Source organism: Chiloscyllium plagiosum, chromosome 19, assembly GCF_004010195.1.
Source record: "Chiloscyllium plagiosum isolate BGI_BamShark_2017 chromosome 19, ASM401019v2, whole genome shotgun sequence".
Taxonomy (NCBI): Eukaryota; Metazoa; Chordata; class Chondrichthyes; order Orectolobiformes; family Hemiscylliidae; genus Chiloscyllium; species Chiloscyllium plagiosum.
Window position 1 is genome coordinate 34,949,279 of NC_057728.1, and position 20,541 is coordinate 34,969,819.

Here is a 20,541-nt window from a genome sequence, read left to right on the forward strand (position 1 = left end):
AGCCCTTCTTCAGGAATGAGGAAAGTGTGTCCAGCAGGCTAAGATAAAAGGTAGGGAGGAGGGACTTGGGGGAGGGGCATTGGAAATGCGATAGGTGGAAGGAGGTCAAGGTGAGGGTGATAGGCCGGAGTGGGGTGGGGGCCAGAGGATGTGGTGGAGGCTGGTACAATTGCAACATTTAAGAGGCATTTGGATGAGTATATGAATAGGAAGGGTTTGGAGAGATATGGGCTGAGTGCTGGCAGGTGGGACTGGATTGGGTTGGTATACTTGCTTGGCACGGACAGGTTGGACCGAAGGGTCTGTTTCCACGCTGTACATCTCTATGACTCTATAATCAATGACTTTGCTGTCCAAAATTTGCAAAAGAAAATGTGCTACATTCTACGTGTGGTGTAGTGCTGATCTGTGCAATTGCTCTCAAGCTGATGTAGATTAAATCTTTCTACACATGCTAATTAGGAAATCATAAATTACTTTCATTTGAAAGTACAGGGCAACCCCCGAATCCACAGACTTGTCGTTTTCAGCGGTTTCAGTTACCCACACTTTACTGCGGGCCGAACATGTTATAGGGAACCTCTGGAACAAGGGATCAGGAGGCTGCCAGCAAGGTAAATTTCCAATTGAAATGAATGGGTTCGCTCCTGTCTGCGGTTTCGGGTTTCCGCGGTAGGTCATGGAATGTATCCCCCCGCAGGTACGGGGGTCTATTCTACTGTATGTTTCAGTGAGATTGTTAACTTTTTTGTTGGGTCTTCTTCTAGATCTGCATATATAAAGCTTTGATATTTCTTTTATCATTATTCTTTCTGTGAAAATACCATTTTAAAGATAATGCTATGGGACTTCTGAAAACTGACACAGTTTAGGGCCTAAGCCTGGCATAATCTAGTCAGCAGGTACAGGGTTGATAGAGAAACTGCAAATACATACATGAACAACAGAGTTGGACAACCTGAAGTTTTTGTCATGGCCAAATCAAAGTCTCATGTCTCTCATTGCAAGGAATCCTCTGACATCACACTACAACTGTCCATCTACTGCCTTCTTACTGCTAGATTTGCTTTGTATTGGTGATGCAGAGGAGGAAGGAGGATAAAACAATAACTGTACCAAACAATCTTCGACTCCTTCGTGACATTTTAATGTGGAGGAGTCAGAAAAGAGTGACTGATAGTGTGAGTCCATATTGGGTTCAGGTAGGGGGAGAATTTGTTTCTCATATTTTTCTCTCTTTGCCATTCTAAGGTAACCTGAGAAAGGTCAAAAATCTAAAAGAAGTACTCAGATTTTTCTGTTTTTAAATACTAACCTAAAGTACCATTTCTGTTTTTTGTTTGCATGAGGAACATACTCTCACAAGATTTTCATTCATCATTTAAACTAATATGTGTGGTTATGTTATCTTTAGTTCTCCCAGCAGCGCTAAATTTTCTGGAACAACAATGAAAAATCTTTTGAAATATGTCCCCTTACTGCGTAATGATTACAATAAGTAACTTTGAGATGGATCCTCCGATCATAATTGTAAAATCAAATAAGTTGTTCTCTCACTAAACTTTGCAGTTTATATGGGAAAAAGAGTGACCTCTCTAATGCAGTTCCTACTATGAAAATGTGAAAGTGAGCAAAACTACTCACTAAATAAAAATAACCTTAAAAAGTCATAAACCATCTCAATAAATCCAGCACAACATTTTGTATTCTTTTGAAACACTGCAAAAATGAACAGTGATGCTAATGCTTACTGACAATCTGCAGTGTGCATTACCTTTCTTTGATGTAAATTTTTAATATCCTTGAAAGTATTTGAAACATACAGTTCAGTTTTTTTGTATCCAGGAGCAGGATGTACAGTTGAATGTGTGCACTCTGCAGTGGTCCTTCAGTTCAATCATTCTTATAATTAAGAATGGGTGTTTATGAGTCAACATGTTCATCACTGGGGTTATAATATGCAGAAGGACCAAGATGCATCTCACTGTATTTTAATGCTAATGTATGATTAATATTTCAATAAATATGTTGAATATATGACACTTTTTATTTTGACTGTACAAATGGGTTTTGTCTCTCAGCTCTGTTACCTATTGTATTCCACCTTGAATTTCATGAAGAGAAACTTTTTGTATCTCTGATGTAAGGCTGTGAAGAATTTGAATATTTGAAGTATTTACACCTGCAACATAGGTTCAAAGAGCAATAGCAAATATATTACATGCAGCTAACAAAGGTATGAAATCCAGGGCTTTGTTCAAATTTGGGGCTAGGTTCAACCCTGTCTCATCATGTTAGCCTTTGCAGTGATTAAGAATTTTGGCAATGAATAAATGCTTGGTTGTACAAAACTTCATCATTGCATGGTTATGGCACAACCCATAATACTGTCTTCTCATACATCATAAAATGGTGTCTCTTTGTTCAAGTCTGTTTCTTGGGCCCTAGATCTGATGAGTGTAACATAAAAAGCTTCAATGTCTAGTCACCTTTTGGCAATGGTTAACTCATGGCAATGTTAGTTAGAATTGTTTCTTTAATTGTTTCTTTAAGATGCAGTAACATAAACATCAGTTTTAAAAATAAATATATTCCGGCTTAATTTTTGCTTCACCTCAAGCACGTTGATTGGGTAGCCACTCAACAGTCTGAATCAGACAGAGAACTGAGTTTGATGAATAATTATGATAATTGAAATTTCTGCAATATAAATATGGCTCCATGCGCCCATCAGATTTGCACTCCAAAAATATAGACCTACCAATCAAATATGTTCTGGATGAGAGGATTAGATTTAAATCTTGCTGTCTCAATGTCAGTCACCTAAAATCATATACCTGCCTGAGCCCCAAGTTCCATAATATCTGTACTACACAGTTTTGAAAACTCAATTGTACCATTATTACATGCTTTTGCCACAAAGAATTTTAAATCTCTACTTTGCTTTATTGATTAAGATGCTTTTTAATTTCACTATGTTCAATAGTTCACTTATCAAAGGAAGTAATTCCTCCATATTTACCCTATCAATTCCTTTTAACATGTTATACACCTCAATCAGATCACTGCCAAATATTAAGCTACTTAAGGAAATCTGAACCAAGTTAACACAACTTGTCTTCATTGATTAAGCCCCATTATAATTCTGTGTGTGTTGCATCCCCTCCAAGGCCAAATATATTCTGCCTGAGGTCTGCTGCCCAAAACTACATCAGTTATTTCTGATAGGACCTGACTATGGCTCTATACAACTGAAGCATTTCTCTTTGAAACCCTTGAGATTAAAGTCTACATTTCCATGAGACATTTTTTACTTCTTTTTGTAACTAGACAATAAGAATGTAAAGATTAGGCTATTCAGCCTCTTGAGCCTGCTTCGCCATTATTAGGATCATGGCTGATCAACATTCCTCACATCTACTTTCCTCATAAACCTTGACTCCCCAACTGATCAAGAATCTATCTATTTCAGCCTTAAGTATACACAAGGAAGCTGTCCCGCAAAGCTCTCTTTGGCAAGGAGTTCCAAAGACTCTCAACCCTTTAGAGAAGATTTTTTTTCCTTATCTCCAGTCTAAATTGGCACCGTTTTATTCTGAGACTATGCCCTCTGGTCATAAACTCGCTTATAAGAGGAAACGTCTCTCAGCATTTACCCTGTCAAGCCCCTTCAGAATTCTATGTTTTCTAATCAGATCACCTCTTGACTCTTTTAAACTCCAAGTGAGTAGAGTCCCAACCTGTTGAACCTTTGCTCATAAGACAGTGGCACTGTTTACTACGTTTAATGACTTATATTTTTAGACTCCTAAACTTCTTTGTTCCTTCTTAGTTCTTATTTTTTCACTGTTTAGAAAATACTCATTTATTTTACTTGGGTTCAAAGTAGATTAGCTCACATTTGTTCATATTATACACCATCTGCCACAATTTAGCCCATCCAATTAATCGATCTATGACCCTTCGCAGCCTCATAGACTATCTGAACCATGTACTGCTTGACATAATTTAGTGTTGTCTGAAAATTTGAAAATATTATTTGTTGGTCCTTCATCAAAGTTATCAGTAAATAATGTGACCTTTTTAGATTCTAAAATAAACACTGAGGAACGGAACTTGTCATATCCTGAAAATCTAAAACAATACCAATTAACCTCAATCGCTTTCTCCTTCCCAACTGATTTCTAACCAAAATCAACTACCTCCAGTTTCTTGCATTCTCATTTTTGCCTGTAGTCTTTCCTATGCCTTCTGGAAATCCATTTAGATTACCATAGATCATCAAGGCACCTTTGACAGCAGCTTGCAAATCTGCAGGCTCTTCTCCGAGCCACACATCATCCTGGCTTCAAGAACCAGCTCACCACCACCTTTAGATTAGATTAGATTACTTCACAGTGTAGAAACAGGCCCTTCGGCCCAACAAGTCCACACCGACCCGCCGAAGCGCAAACCACCCATACCCCTACATTTAGCCCTTACCTAACACTACGGACAATTTAGCATGGCCAATTCACCTGACCTGCACATCTTTGGAACTGTGGGAGGAAACCGGAGCACCCGGAGGAAACCCACGCAGACACGGGGAGAACGTGTAAACTCCACACAGTCAGTCGCCTGAGGCGGGAATTGAACCCGGGTCTCTGGCGCTGTGAGGCAGCAGTGCTAACCACTGTGCCACCGTGCCGCCCTTCTCAAGGCGTAATTAGGGATGAACAATTTATGCTGGCCCAGCAAACATCACCCACAACCTGTGAATGATTTTTTAAAAAAATCCTTTGTTCATCCTTTTAATGATCTCTTCAACAAATTCAGTGAGCTTAGTTAGATAGTACAAGCCTTTACCAAATCATGCTGCCTCCTCCTATGTACCATCACTTTCATGTGGCACATGGCAGAAGTGATATTTGTGACCTAAGCTGCCATTTGAACGATTCTAATCTTTGATGATATAATCAGTCTTCTGTAACTTCACCAAGTGCAAAGTGCTCACTATAATTGACAGATATCATGGCTAGATAGACTGCATCAAAAAGTAATGAATCTCATCACACTTCTATCTTGTTATGTGGGAATAGATATTGCATGCATGAAAAATTACTTTAAAAAATTAAACCTATTGAATAATGAAACTTAATGAGGACATAATCCTCCCAAAAGTATAATGTCCATGCATCATTCCCTCATTCTACTAACAGAATGTCAACACTGAAATATTTCAACTAGTGCCCTATAGTATTTATAATAGCAAGCTAATATTCAATGAGGACATCAGTGACTTCTGATGTACAATTGCCCATGCAGATGTTACACTGCAGACATTGCACTTTGTTACAGATACTAAATAATCTTGTGTGTTTCAACTACGCTGAGGTTGAACTTACAAAAGAGGGCAGCTATTCCTTTTATATGTTTCCAATTGCTCATTTTACATAAGGGACGTTCACTGGAGGTAAAGGCAACCATCTCCAAATTGTGGGCAGCAAACATCGGATTTTAACAGGGAACATGACTGACAGAGCTAAGACTGCAGTGGCTCATGTATGAAAGGGTAGGTCCAAGTAACATGCCTGTGCACTATCCCTTAAACTCTAGCAGGATGCTAGAATAGTTTCTTCACAAAACTGGGCATGTTTCTGACTAAATTATTAGACTGTTTATCCAACCTATAGTACTGAAGGAGCAGAGGTTTCCTCCAATTAAATATTGGGAAGACTGAATCGATGGTCTCTGGCCCTAATGCGAGATTTATTTCCTAGCTACTTCTCCAATCTTCTTACTGGCAATAGTCTGGAATTGAAGCAGACTAATCACAATCTTCGTGTGTCATATTTTCAGCGAGGAGTTTACAACCTCATACTTATGCCATCACTAAGACTGCTTCTTTTCATCTCTATAACATGAGTTTACTTCTCCTGTAACACGTATAAAGTCAACTATTCTAATGTACTCCTGACTCGTCTCTTCAGAAACTTGAGGTCATCTAAAACTCTGCTGCCAGTGTGTTAACTTGCAGCAATTCCTATTCCCCATCACCCCATGCTCACTGACATTCACTGGCTTCCTGATCAAGAATTATCATGATCCTAAAATGCTCATTGTTGTTTTCTGCTCTCTCAATGGCTTTGTCCATTTCTATCTCTATAATCTTCTTCAGCACCACAATGTCCCTGAGACGTTAGTGCTTTTCTAATTCTGGCCTTTTGTGTAACCCTGATTTTTATTGTTACATTATTGTTCGTTATTGCTTTAGTTACCACTACCACAAAACCTGGAATAGCGTACCCACACCTCTCCACCTCAGTTTTCTTTCAGGCTGTTTAAAATATACCTGTTTAACCAAGCTCTTTGTCATCTGACCTCATGCATCCTGATGTGGTTCAGAATCATACTTCATATTGTCATTTTTCTGTGAAGTGCTTTGGGACATTTCATTATGTTAAAGGCACCAAATGAATACGAGTTGTTTTTATATCTTTTCGTTCCTCTTTATTCTCCTGGTCAGAAATCAAAACAGTACTGAAATGCTTGTCATTGACCAAGGCCACCTCACAAAGTGATTACAGAATTTTGGTAAAGTTTCCAATTAACAAATCAATTATTTGTTGATGCATTAACTTTTTCTAAAAATAAACTATTAAAAATAACACTTTTTCTAAGTCCTTCCAGTAAAAATAATGGCAAAACATAACAAATATCTTATTGAGAAGTAAGTATCTTTAAAACTTCTTATTCATGTAATCTCTCAATAGAAATTGAAAGAAAAAAATGGTAGAACAAAAAAATTTAAAAATTGTTGAATTTTGAAAAGCATCTTATGATTAGTGGTATCCTGGTGGCCAGATTGTGCAATCACAGGGTTGTACATTCTCATTATAAAATAGCAGCTATTGCATGTCACACGGTATGACATCCTAACATTGAAAATGCCAATCACAAATGAATTGAACAATCAGATTTAATGTGCCATTGCTTACAGTGGATTCTGTGAAGTCTTGATCTTTGTTTTTTTTTCTGTCTGCTTCAGCAGTTTATCTTCCTCTCTAACTCTCTCCCCTTAATCTCTCTCATTGCTCTTTACGTGTTTCACTTTGCCATTTGATGTTGCAATCTTAATCTGTGTGCCATCTTTCTGTATCTGGAATATCTGTATTTATCTCTGCACTTCAGCATTTTTCTTCTTATTATTATTTCATTAGATATCTTCTATATCTGTCTGGTTTCTTCATCCTTCTGTCTGCCCCTAATCTGTTACATCCACTTATAGGCCACAGTTGCTAGGCTCACTAACAATGACTGTCAGTGTACTTGGACTATATGCTAGGTCTAGGGAGCAGGACAGTTTGATTGAGGTGCAGTGGAGACAACCACAACCTGTACCTTCTAGTCACCCTGTTCAGACAGTTATTACACACCTTTGGAACAGGTGGGACATCATCCTGGGCCTCCTAGCCCAGAGGTAGGAACATTAGCACAATGCCATAACATCCCTCAACATGTATTTATATCGTTCAGCTAATATAATTAAAAGTCCCAAGTCACTTCATGGCTGTGTCATAAAGCAAAGTTTGACAACACACAATATAAAGTGGTTCCAAGTTTTAAAGAACTTCTAAAAGAAAAAAATAGAGAAGTGGAAGCATTTATGGTGGATATTCCAGAGATTAGAATCTAGACAATAGAAGACACAACCACCAATGGTGGAGCAGGTCAATTCAGGCATTCTCAATAAACCAGAATTAAATGAGAGCAAAAACCTGTGAGGGTTGTGGTGCTTGAAGAGATCATAGAGATAATGAGAAGCAGGCCCTGCAGGGATTTGAGATCTAGGCTGAGAATTTTAAAAAGGTGTTACTTGACCAGGATTTGTTGTAGATCAGTGTGTGCAGGGATGAACAGGACTTAATGCAAGCATGGACATGAGAAGCAAGGTTTTGAATGATCTTAATCTTATGGAGGGGTGCTAGCAGGAGTGTGCTGGAAAAGCCAGGAGTGCAGGGTATAAGACAATGGATGTGGGTGTTTGTAGTAGGTGAGTGAGTCAGGGGCCAAGGTGAGTGATGCTATAGAGGTGGAAATAATGGTCTTCGTGATGATGTGTGCCTGATGTTGGAAGTGCTTCTCACAGTCAGATATGACACCCATGTTCAACCTCTGGTAATTGTCAGGGAGAGGGATGAAGTCACTAGTTCGAATAGAATTGTGTAGCACAAGAAGGAAGGAAAGGAATTAGCTGTAGGGTATGAAGACAATGACTTCCATTTTCCAATATTTAATTGCAGGAAATTCCTGTTTATCCAGCACTGGATTTTGGACAAGCAGTCTGATAATTTCACAGCTGTGGAGGAGTCGAGAGTGGTGATGGTGAGTTAGAGCTGGGTGTCATCATAGTTATTATGAAATCTAATGCTGTGCCTTGGGATGATTTGACTGAGAACAGCAGGTATGTAAGAAATAGGAGAGCACCCAGGATCGATCCTTTGAGGATTCCAGAGGCAAATGTGCAGGAGCAGGAAAAGAAACAATCACAATAGATATTCTGACTCAAGGGTTGAACCAGGCAAGTTCCAGGAAGAAGACAATATGGTGAACCATTCCAAAATGCAGTACAAATCGAAAAGAAAAAATTGTGTAAATCTATCTTTCTTACTGTAACATAAGACAAGACATAATTTGTGACTTTGATAACGACAATTTCATTACTGTGGTGCGGTGGAAATCTGAGAGGGCATCAACACTTGCAGTTCTGGGCAAGATGGGTACAAAATTAAAAAGTAGCAATACATTCAAGGACTTTGGAGAGGAAAGGAAAATTGGAGGTTCTTTTGGGGACAGTTGAGTTTAAATGATACGAGAATAGAATTAAACTGAATACAAATGCTGACGCCAAGAGAAAAGAAGGCTCAGTGCTAAGGTTGAGAGACAGCTGGGGAAACTGTGCTTAGCAGTTGAAGTAATGGAAGACTTTCATGATCAGGTGGAAATAGGTCAGTAGAACAGAGGTTGAGAAAATGGCCTCAAGTTCAATTCAAGAAGAGTAGTTGTGTCACATGGATTTCCACTTCTGTGTTTCTGAAAAATGCTGTTGCTTTTTCCGTAACACACCTTTACCTGTTCCACTGGCATTTTATGTTTTCAATTTGCGATATAATTTTTGATTTATTAAATAACAGTGAATTTAGTTGTCACGTATATTGAGATGTCATTATGCAGTTACCATGATGCAATGATATCAACAATCTCCACAGCACTTAAACCAGAAAAGTAAAACCTAGTTATGGATGAGCCAGTATGTATCACTCTTCAAGGCTCAGGAGCGAATCCTCCCTAGTTTGGTTGCTGCGATGTGTATACATCATTGTCCCATAAATATGACATAACACCAACTTGATTACAGGAGGTCTCCTGATTTACAAATGGCTGACTTAATAAATGGTTGTACTTATGAACGTGATCCCATACAGCGGTGTGATTTTGAAGAACCAAAATATGAACATTTCCTGTACTTAGGAACAGCTGCTTCACATTGTCCAGTATTGTGTTCCGACTTACGCACACAAGTTGTGTTCAGATCCAGAATAGATCCCTATTCTCAACCTATGGATTTCTGTATCACATTACAAAAATCTATTCTGATCTAAACATATTCATCTTTACATTTTATGCAGCAGATGCTGCACTGAAACGACATACCACATTACTGCACAGCATAGATTCTGAATAGATGTAGCAACTCAAAACTGGGCAACTGAGGTGCTGTGGCCGTCAGCTGCAGCAGAATTGAATTGAAACCCCACAATCTATGACCATATGCCTGGTATGTCCCCCAATCTCTCATTAACTATCTTGTTAAATATAAGCCAGGGACCAACCTTAGTACAATGAAGAACGAAGATTAATATTATCAGGAGCAACAACAAGCATTCCCAAAAAGTAGGAATTGTAAGACTAGTGAAGCCACAATACAAAACTATGTGCATTCCAAACAGCAGAAGCATTATGTGAAAGGCAAGGCCAAGTCATTCAACACTAACAGATCAGATCTAAGCTCTGCAGTCCAGTTTTGAATGGTGGTGGACAATAAAACAACTAAGAGGAGGCCAACGTTCCTTAAACAATTTTATCCTCAACAAAGGAGGAGCTTAGCACGTCACTGCAAAAGATAGGGTGGAGCATCATCTTTAGTCATAAGTGCCATGTAGATGATCCATCTTGACCTCCTCCAGAAGTCACAGATGCCAGTCTTCAGCTAATTTTATTCACTCCATTTATCACTAAATGGCTGAATGCACCGGATGTTGCAAAGGCGATAGGCACTGACAACATATTGGCAATAGTACTGAAGACTTGTGCTCCAGAAATAGCTGCAGCTCTTGCCAAGCTGTATCTGTACAGCTGGAGCAGTGTACCTGCTAAGCAATGTGGAAAATTGCCAAGGCATGCCCTGTCCATAAAAACCATGACAAACAATACACAGGCCAATTACCACTCCATTAGCCTGTGCTGCATTATCAGCAGCAAGATGGAAAGCTCATCGACAGTGCAATCAAGTGGTACTTGCTCAGCAGTAACCTGCTCACTGCTGCTCTGTTCAGGTTCTGCCAGGACCACTCAGCTTCTGACCTCACTACAGCCTCGTCCAAACATTGACAAAACAGCATTACTCAGAGGTGAGGTAAGAATGACTGTTCTTTGATGTCATGGCAACATTTGACAGAGTGTGGCAGTGAAGAGTCCTAGCAAAACTGGAGTCACAGGGAATCGGGGGAGGGAGTGGGCGGGATGGGTATCTCCCCTGTTGGAGTCATATCTAGCGCAAAAAATGATCATTGGCCTTATTTAGTCCCACACCATCACAGCAGGAATTGTTTCTGTTGTGTCCTTGTTCCAGTCATTTTCAGCTGCCCCACCACCACCTTCTCAAAGAAAATATGATGCTGGTCTAGCCAGTGACCCTACAATTCCTGAATGAAAAAGGTTATCACTCTCCTAGAACAATGCTTATTGCAATGTTAGCAGGACTGTCCAAATGGAAGTTCCAAAAAAGACTCTTGGCTGAATCAGAATACAGACAAACAAAAGCTTCAAAACATTCTGTGTGAATCTGTCGATGTAGCCCACTCTACAAGTTCACCACGAATCCTCAATGATGATGGGTCAACACTGCACGAAGATATAAACCAAATTCTAGAGAGATGGACAGGGCATTAAAACCAGACCCTCAATTTGGCTTCAGCCATCAATAAAGAAGAAGTCAACAGGCTGTCATCAAATGGTCTCCTGTTGACTCTTCTACACTTTTAGAAACATCAAACATAATCAAGTTTCTATTGAGCAGCAAAGCTCTGGCCACCACTGCTATCCCCACAGAAGTGTATAAGGCTGGAAGTCATTGCCTGGTTGAGAAGCTCATTGAACTCTTCCCAATAAGAAGTCATCCACAGGAATACAAAGATGCCTCCATTGTCCACCTGCTCAAGGGGAAAGCAATCTCACTCTGCTCATTGCCAACAAAATCTTCACCGGAATCCTTCAAAAGTGCTTCATGTAACATCTTGTTGAGGATCTACTAGCAGAGTCAGTATAGTTTTATAAAATATCAAGAAACCAGTGATATGGTGCTTACATTTAGACAGCTCCAGGGACAATGGCAAGGACAGAATGTGGATCGTTACAACACATTTATTGACCTGACCAATACCTTGAGTACAGTCGTGATGTGGACTTGGGTGGACAAGGTCAGAAGTCACACAACACCATCTTATAGTCGAACAGGTTTGCTTGAATTCACAAGCTTTTGGAGTGCTGCTCTTTCATCAGGTAAAGTGAAGAAAAGCACACAACCACAGAATTTATAGGCAGGGAGGTGAAAGGCAGAGAGATTAAAAGATCAAAGAAGTGGTGTGAGTGGAATGTCGACAGGCTGAATAATAAGTTTCTGCAGGTGATCAAAAGTGTCAGATGGTCTGAATAAAGTGTTAGCAGCTGAATAGCAAGTGAAGGCGTGACCTATAATCTGATTAGTTGAGGCAGAGAGATAGTTACAAAAAAATTAGATGGTGCTGGAGTTAAACCAAATGGCTGGAACAATATGATATGCATGCCAAATGTCTAACCAAGGTAACAAGTAATCCACACCTGTACAAACTGATTAAGGTAGAGAGACCATAACAATTTATCAAGGTGATGGTGTCTAAACAGGACAGTAAGGAAGATTTTACAAATATGGAACAGTATGGTGGGGTAATATGTCGGGTGACATTAACCCAAGGTGATGGTTGACGCCGTCTTCATGGGTGTGAAACTTGGCTATCAATTTCTGCTCAGTGATTCTGCATTGTTGTGAATCTTGAAGGCTGCCGTGGAAGATGCTTACCCAAACATCGGAGGCTGAATGTCCTTGACCGCTGAAGGGAACATTCCTGTCTGGCAATTGTTGTTCGGTGTCCATTCATTCATTATCATACTGTCTGCTTGCTCTCACCAATATACCATACCATATGCCTGCAGCATATGAAGTAGACTACATTGGCCACTGTTTAGAACTAGAATAAAGAACTGAACAGCACAGTAGAGGCCCTTTGGCCCTTGTTGTTGTGCCGGCCTTTTATCCTACTCTAAGATCAGACTAACCAACATACCCTTCATTGTACTAACTTGCATGTGTTAATCCAAGAGTCATTTAAATGTCCCTAACGTGTCTGACGTTACTACCACTGCTAGCAGTGCATTCCACACATCCACCACTCTCTGTGTAAAGAACCTACCTCTGACATTTCCCCATAACCCTTCTCCAATACCTTAATATTATGCACCCTCGTGATAGACAATTCCACCATTGGAAAACGTCTCTGGCTATCCAATCAATCTAAGCCTCTCAACATCTTGTACACCTATATCAAGCCACCTCCCATCCTTCTTCACTCCAATCAGAAAATCCTTAGCTCCCTCAACCTTTCTTCATGCCCTCCAGTCCAGGCAAAATCCTGGTAAATCTCCCCTGCACCCTCTCTAAAACTTCCATATCTTTCCTATAATGAGGCTACCAGAACCGAACAAAACATTTCAAGTGTGGTCTAACCAGGGCTGTATAGAGTTGCAGCATAGCCTTGTGGTTGTTAAACTCAACCCCCCTGTTAATGAAAGCCAACACACCATATGCCTTCTTAACAACCCTGTCAACTTGGGTGGCAACTTGGAGGAATGTATGGACATGGATCCCAAGATCCCTCTATTCCTCCACACTGTCAAGAATCCTGCCTTTAACCATGTACTCTGCATTCAAATTTTACCATCCAAAGTGAATGACCACACTTTTCCAGGTTGAACACCATCTGCCACTTATCAGCCCACTTCTGCATCCTGTCAATGTCTTATTGCAACTTATAACAGCCCTCCACACTATCCACAACTCCACCAACCTTTGTGTGATCGGCATACTTACGAACCCCCCTTCCACTTCCTCCTCCAAGTCATTTATAAAAATCACAAAGAGCAGAGGTCCCAGAACCGATCCCTGCGGAACACCACTGGTCACTGAGTTTTAAGCTGAATACTTTCCATCTACCACCACCCTCTGCCTTCTATGGGCCAGCCAATTCTGTATCCAGACAGCCAGGTTTCCTTGTATCCCATACCTCCTTACGTTCTGAAAGGGCCTACCATGAGAAGCCTTATCAAATGCCTTGCTAAAATCCATGTACACCATATCCACTGCACTACCTTCATCAAAAAGTTTTTTCCACATCCTCAAAGAATTCAGTAAGATTTGTGAGGCATAACGTGCCCCTCAAAATCCATGCTGACTATCTCTAATCAAACAATGGTTTTTCAAGTAATCATAAATCCTGTCTCACAGAATCCTCTCCAATGCTTTGCCCACCACTGGCATAAGACTGATAGATCTGTAATTCTCAGAATTATCCCTATTCACTTTCTTGAATAAGAGAATAACATTTGCCACCCTCCAACCAACTGGCATACTCCAGTGTACAGCGAGGCCGCAAAGATCTTCGCCAAAGGTGCAGCAATCTCTTCCCTCGCTTCTTGTAAAACCGACGGTATATCCATCTGGCCCAGGGGATTTTTCTATCCTTATGTTTGCCAAAACTTTCAGCACATCCTCCTTCTTAACATTAACCAGTTCCAGCATACCTGTCTGTTTCATGTTGTCCTCAGAAACATCAAGGTCCCGCTCTGTAGTGAATACTGAAGCAAAGTATTTTTTAAGGACTTCCCCTACTTCCTCTGACTCTAGGTGTAATTTCCTTCCACTATCCTGGATCGGCCCTACCCTCACTCTGGACATCCTTTTGTTCCTTACATAAGCGTAGAATGCCTTGGGGTTTTCCTTAATCCTACCCACTAAAGCTTTCTCATGCCCCCTTCTAACCCTTCTCAGTCCATTCTTCAGTTCCTTCCTGGCTACCTTGTAACTGGCTAAAGCCCTGTCTGATCCTTGCCTCCTGAATCTCCTCAAGTAAGCTTCCTCTTCCTCTTCACTAAATGTTCCACATCCCTTGTCATTCAAGGTTGCGTTACCCTACCATCCTTTCCAAGCCTCAGTGGAAAAAGCTATCCAGTAGGTGCTTCCTAAACAACTTCCACATTTTTGTTGCACATTTCCCTGAAAACATCTGTTTCCAATTTAGGCACCCTAGTTCCTGCCTAATGGCATTGTAATTCCCCCTCCCCCAATTATATGCTTTTCCATACCATCTGCTCCTATCCCTCTCCATGACTATAGTAAAGGTCATGGAGTTGTGATCTCTATCACCGAAATGCTCTCCCACTGAGAGATCTGACATCTGGCATGATTTGTTGCCAAGCACCAAATCCAATATGGCCTCCCCTCTAGTTGGCCCATCTATATATTGCGTCAGGAACCTTTCCTGGACACACCTGACAAAAACTGCTCCACCAAACTATTTGAACTAATTTGGTTCCAATCAATATTAGGTAAGTTAAAATCACCCATGACGACAACCCTGTTACTTCTGCACATTTCCAAAACCTGTCTCCCAGTCTGCTTCTCTGTGTCTCTGTTGCTCTTGGGGCGGCTTGTGGAAAACTCCCAAGAAAGTGACTGCTCCTCTCCTGTTTCTGACTTCCACCCATACTGACTCAGTAGACAAACCCTCCTCAACGATCTTCCTTTCTGCAGCAGTGATACTATTCCTGATTAGCAATGTAAAGTTTGTCAACACTCCACTCACACCATTTCTGTGATCTTTTAATCTCTCTGCCTATTTATCTCTCTGCCTATAAATTTTGTGCCTGTGTGCTTTTCTTCACTTCACCTTATAAAGAAGCAGCACTCCGAAAGCTTGTGATTTCAGATATACCTGTTGGATAATAACATGGTGTTGTGTGACTTCTGACTTTTGGTACAGTCAGCCATGAAGGCCTTTGGAAGGAAATTGGAAATTTTACTGCCTGAGAAATTCATCACAATGATTCATAGGTTCCATGATGTCATGCTTGCTTGTGTTCTGGTAGCATTCTGATATATTTCCAGTCACTAAAGAATACGACCAAGGCTGCATGCAAGCTCCAACTCTCTTTAGCTTGTCCTCTGCCATACCTCTGATGCCTTCCATGTTGGTGAAGTCAGATATCCCTCAAAAACTCCCAATCTGAAATGACTCCAAGTAAACACAAAGGTCTCCAAAGACAAACTTCATGAATTTCTGTTTGCTGATAACTGCACTGTCTGCCAGTTCAGAGATGGCCATGTGCTACCATGGATTTATTCTCCAATGCATGCGACAACTTTAGCCTTTCGATTATTACAAAGAAAATTAAAGCAATATTCCAGCCTGGTGTAGAAAATCCTTATCTCGAGCCCAAGGTTTCAGTTCATGACCAGATTCTGTTGTCAGTGACATGGTTCACTTACCTCAATAGCTCAGTTTCTTGAGTTGTCTGAATAGAAAATGGGATACATAAAGAATTGCCAAAACACGTTTAACCTTCCTCTGTCTGGGAATGAAAAGCAGCAAGTCTGTTTCCCAAATTGAAATACCATAGAGCAATAATCCTTTCCAAACTGGTTTGCTCAAGCGAGACTTGAATTATACACCAGCATAGTTTGAAGAAGTTCAATCACTTTAACTTAAACCTTCTTCAAAAGTTTCTGAATATTAGATGGCAGAACAAAATACCAAGCACTGAAGTGTTCATCCAAGTTGTCTACTAAACATCCATGCCATATTGAGGCAACACAACCGAGTTGTACTGGTGGCATAGTCAAAATGCCTGACAGTCACTTACCATCGAGAGCTTGAGTCTGGGATGTGCCTTCTTGATGGTCAAAGGAGACCCTAGCAGAAGCGCATTCAAGATCACTGCACCTGCAGCAACAAAGCAGAAAATGATGTGTCCGGCTTTGAAAACAATCAACAACCTGATCTTATATACGGGTGGCACGGCAAATCCCAAAGTATGAGAAAAGGTGAAGACTGCAGATGCTGGAGATCAGAGTCGAAAAGTGTGGATCTGGAAAAGCACAGCTGGTCAGGCAGCATCTGAGAAGCAGGAGAGTTGACGTTTTGGGCAAGAGCCCTTTCTGATGAAGGGCTTATGCTCGAAATGTTGACTACCCTGCTTATCAGATGCTACCTGTTTTGCTGTGATTTTCCAGCGTCACATAAATTCCCAAATATGGAAGCTATAATACAAGGAATACATATTGAATTTAAGCTTTCTTGGGTTGTGCCATTTAATTCTGTCAGATTGTATATTGATATTGGTGGAATGACTGAATATCTTGCATGAGGTTTTGCTCCTCTGTCATTCCAATGAAAGATTATGTGAATAATTGAGATTCAGCAAGCCAAAATTGGGTTTGCACTGCTATTGTGGCTAAGTGTGAATTTATCCACTTCAGTAAGAAAAGCACAATGGCAGACTAATGTGTCAGTGTTGATAGTCGCACTATTGACTTTCAAAGTGATCTGGTTGTCCTTGGACACCAGTCCCTGAAAGTAAGTAGTTAGGAAGGCATTTTTATGTTGACCTTTGTTGTAAAAGAATTTGAATATGGAAGCACGGATGTCTTATTGCAACTATATACAGCCTTGGTAAGACCATACGTGGAGTAATGTGTGTAATTTTGATCACTTGACATAAAAAGAGTACAGCCAAGGTTTGTAAGGCTAATTCCTTGGATGACAGGACTGAATTATGAGGAGAATTGGGTATGTTAAAACATATAAAATTCTGACAGAGTTGGGCAGACTGGATTCAAGTTTGATGTATTCCTTATCTGAGTTAGGATCTAGAACAAGGGTTCATCTCAGAAAACAGAATAGATCATTTAAGACTGAGATGAGAACAAACTTGGTCATTCAGAGTGGTGAACTGGTAAACACAAGGCTAAGTCACTGTGACTTAGGACAGAAATGTGTAAATAATATAGGGTGAGCAGTGGAAGTATGGCATTGAATTGGAGGATCAATCATGATCATACTGAATGGCAGAGCAGACCTACTCCTTGTATAATATTTCAATGTGTCTATCAGCATAGTAATATAGATCAGTATGAACTACTTAAATTTGTTCACAAAAGCTGTTTCAACAATCTTAGATTTGTTTTTGAGTTACATTAGCTGTTTTCAGTTTCCATGAATATTTTAATGCAATCTGTTAACCTCGTTTTAGGGAGAAGTGTTGTTAGCCTGGCTCCCTAATCATGCATTTTATTAACTCTGTTTCAGTATTGTTTTTTGGTGATATTTTCATTCATTACGTGTTGCTCTTTTTAGACATTAAGTCATTTACATGTTTATTTGCAAAAATGCTCAGAACTCTTTTAAATTTAGTTCTTCCTACTTTAAAAGTTTTTTTGCTTCATTTGAAGTATCTGAGCAGTTTATGATATGCATAATTAGAATTTCTACAGTGTTGAAAAAGGCCCTTCGGCCAATAAGTCCCCATCAACCCTCCAAAGAGTAACCCACCCAGACCCATTCACCTAAACTGCACATCTTTGGACCGTGGGAGGAAACCAGAACATCCAGACGAAACCTACGCAGACACTGGGAGAACGTGCAAACTCACACAGATGGTCACCTGAGGCTGAAATTGAACCCAGGTCCCTGGCACTATGAAGCCGCAGTGCTAACCACTGAGCCATCATGCTGCCCAAATAATGATAGTAATATTATTACTAATCATTTAATAATAATGATATATACTTGTTAGTCATTTTGAAATAGAATAATGATTTAAGGTTTCTTTTTTAATTTCTTAATTAAATATTTCATCATAAATATGCTATTTTTAATGATTTCTTACCTTTCCATGATGTTGATAAAACACCATCAGGTCCTTTATCTACCAGTAGGTCATGCATTGATATTGATTTTATTCCATTTTGAATAATATACAATTCATTGATATGGACTGAATATAGCACGCATAAAAAGGAAAGTTTGAAATATTGATTTTATGTTTTAAATCTGAATTTATTCTGGGATTGAAATCACTTCAAGATTAAATAATCTAAATTGGATAAATTAATTTACTTTGTCCGTTTAGTAGTGCAAAAACTATAATATTCCCCTGTTGGATTAAAATGCTGTCTGATATATATGAGTTTAAGTCAGACTGGTGTAAATAGTCTGATTTGTAATCTTATGTGAATTGCCTAATTGAAATCTCCTTTCATCTTGTTCCTTAAGATGTGTGCATGTTTTTTTGTGTAATTTTGTTAATCTATTACATATCGTGTCAAGGCAAAGTTGTGACGAATAGATAGATGAGATTGAATTTAGATCAGATTGAAATGGAATCTAATCAGTTAAAGTTAATGTGTGAAGAATCAATTTAATTCACAACACAAATTTGTTTATTTCTCCTGAAAGGATTGATATGTGAAATTGAGATTGGCATATCAATTGTCTTGTCTTGTCAGTGCCACATGAGGATCGAACTGGTGTCAGTTGAGCATGTATATTTTTGGAGTGAGTTGCACCAGTCACCACTTTGATGAGGGCATTGTTGCTTTCAGAAGCAAGCAGATCAGGTAGATTATCATGCTAATCTCAGTACAAAGCTAATTTAATGCTGGCGGTGCCATTTTGAACCTCCATGCTTTAAACAACCTTGAAGGGATCCATCTGAACTTTTCACCAGTAGTTGCTGGTTGAGTAATTCTGGCTGTTACTTCAAATTTATTTGGTGCTTTCTGTAACTGTTTGAAGTTTGAAAAATATGGTGGTGTGGCAGCTACTGAAGGAATTTTTTTTCTGATTTCAAGGTTACCGTGCCAGTCAGTTGCCCCCAAAATCAGTGCTCACCTAGAAGTCTTCTTATAATGTTGTATAGTTTGAAAAATGTACAGAAGGCTGTCAGAGAAGGGCAAGCCTGTTGAAGAGGAGTGGGAGAAAATATCTCGACAAGTGTCTATCCACTCAGAGTTTAGGGAATAACTCACCCATCAGAACCCCAGGGAGAAACGATGTGTATGACATCTGCACTTCAGTAAGAATGCACCCCTGAAATGTACCAACTGCTGCAGTCATTTCTCAACCTCAGAACAGGAAATACACCAGTGTCTATTAAGATGACTGCAGTCATTAAGGTTTGTGTCTGATTCCTTCCATGGGGGAGCTGGAGACATTTGCAACATATTGCATTTTGCTATCTATTATTGTGAAAGGAGGCCACTTATGCTATTCATCTTTTAACAGCTAACTACATTTCTTTCTCTCTCTCATCAAAAGGAAGCAAGTGAGCATAGCATTTCACAAATAATGTCACATTCCCAATGGTGCAGGATACCGTTGGCTGCATGCATATTACTTTTACATGTATCAACTATATCTTGTACTGAAACAGAAAGGGGTTCCACTTCCTCAATGTCCAGCTGGTATATGACCAGACCCTGAGAATCATGCTGATCATTTTCCATCAGCAGCCAGGTGCCATCATTCTGTGGCACTCGCCAATTGTATTTGGGCCACCATGACAAACAAAACTGGGCAACAGTGGTTACTTGTGGATAGCTAGTATAGCCAATAACTCCTGTGTGCAACCTACTTAAATGGGTGTACTATGCATATAATGAAAACCACATAACAGCGATGAGAACATATGAAGTCGGAGCAGGAGTAGTCCATTCAACTCCTCCAGCCTGTTGTGCCCTTTAATACAATCCTGGCAGATGTTCAATCTCAAATCCATTTTGAAGTGTGCTCACTGTATCCTTGAATCTCCCAAGAGATCAAAATTCTACTGATCTCAATGTTAAATATAGTCATCAATGAAGCATCCAAAATTGTGTAGGGTAGACAATTCAAAATGTTCAAATCATCTGAATGAAGAAGTGCTCCTTAACTCAGAGCTAAATGATCAGCTACTTATGTTGAGGAGAAAGTGAGGACTGCAGAGGCTGGAGATCAGAGCTGAAAATGTGTTGCTGGAAAAGCACAGCAGGTCAGGCAGCATCCAAGGAACAGGAGAATCGATGTTTCGGGCATGAGCCCTTCTTCAGGAATGTTGAGGCTGTGCTTGATGAAACAGCCTGCTCATCTGAAT

General features: G+C 39.9%; 1 protein-coding gene across 12 annotated transcripts in view; it reads left to right on the forward strand.

Moving 5' to 3' along the window:
- foxp2 (forkhead box P2) overlaps positions 1-20,541 on the forward strand; it is a 789,456-nt gene that overhangs the window by 476,694 nt on the left and 292,221 nt on the right. The window contains exon 1 of one of the 12 annotated variants that reach the window (XM_043709552.1): positions 8,345-8,364. The exons of the other annotated variants lie outside the window; for them this stretch is intronic. Within the exon in view, the coding sequence (XP_043565487.1) occupies positions 8,362-8,364 (3 nt within the window). The 5' untranslated portion in view covers positions 8,345-8,361. Of the gene's footprint in view, positions 1-8,344; positions 8,365-20,541 lie in introns of those variants that run through there. 12 annotated transcript variants of the gene reach the window in all.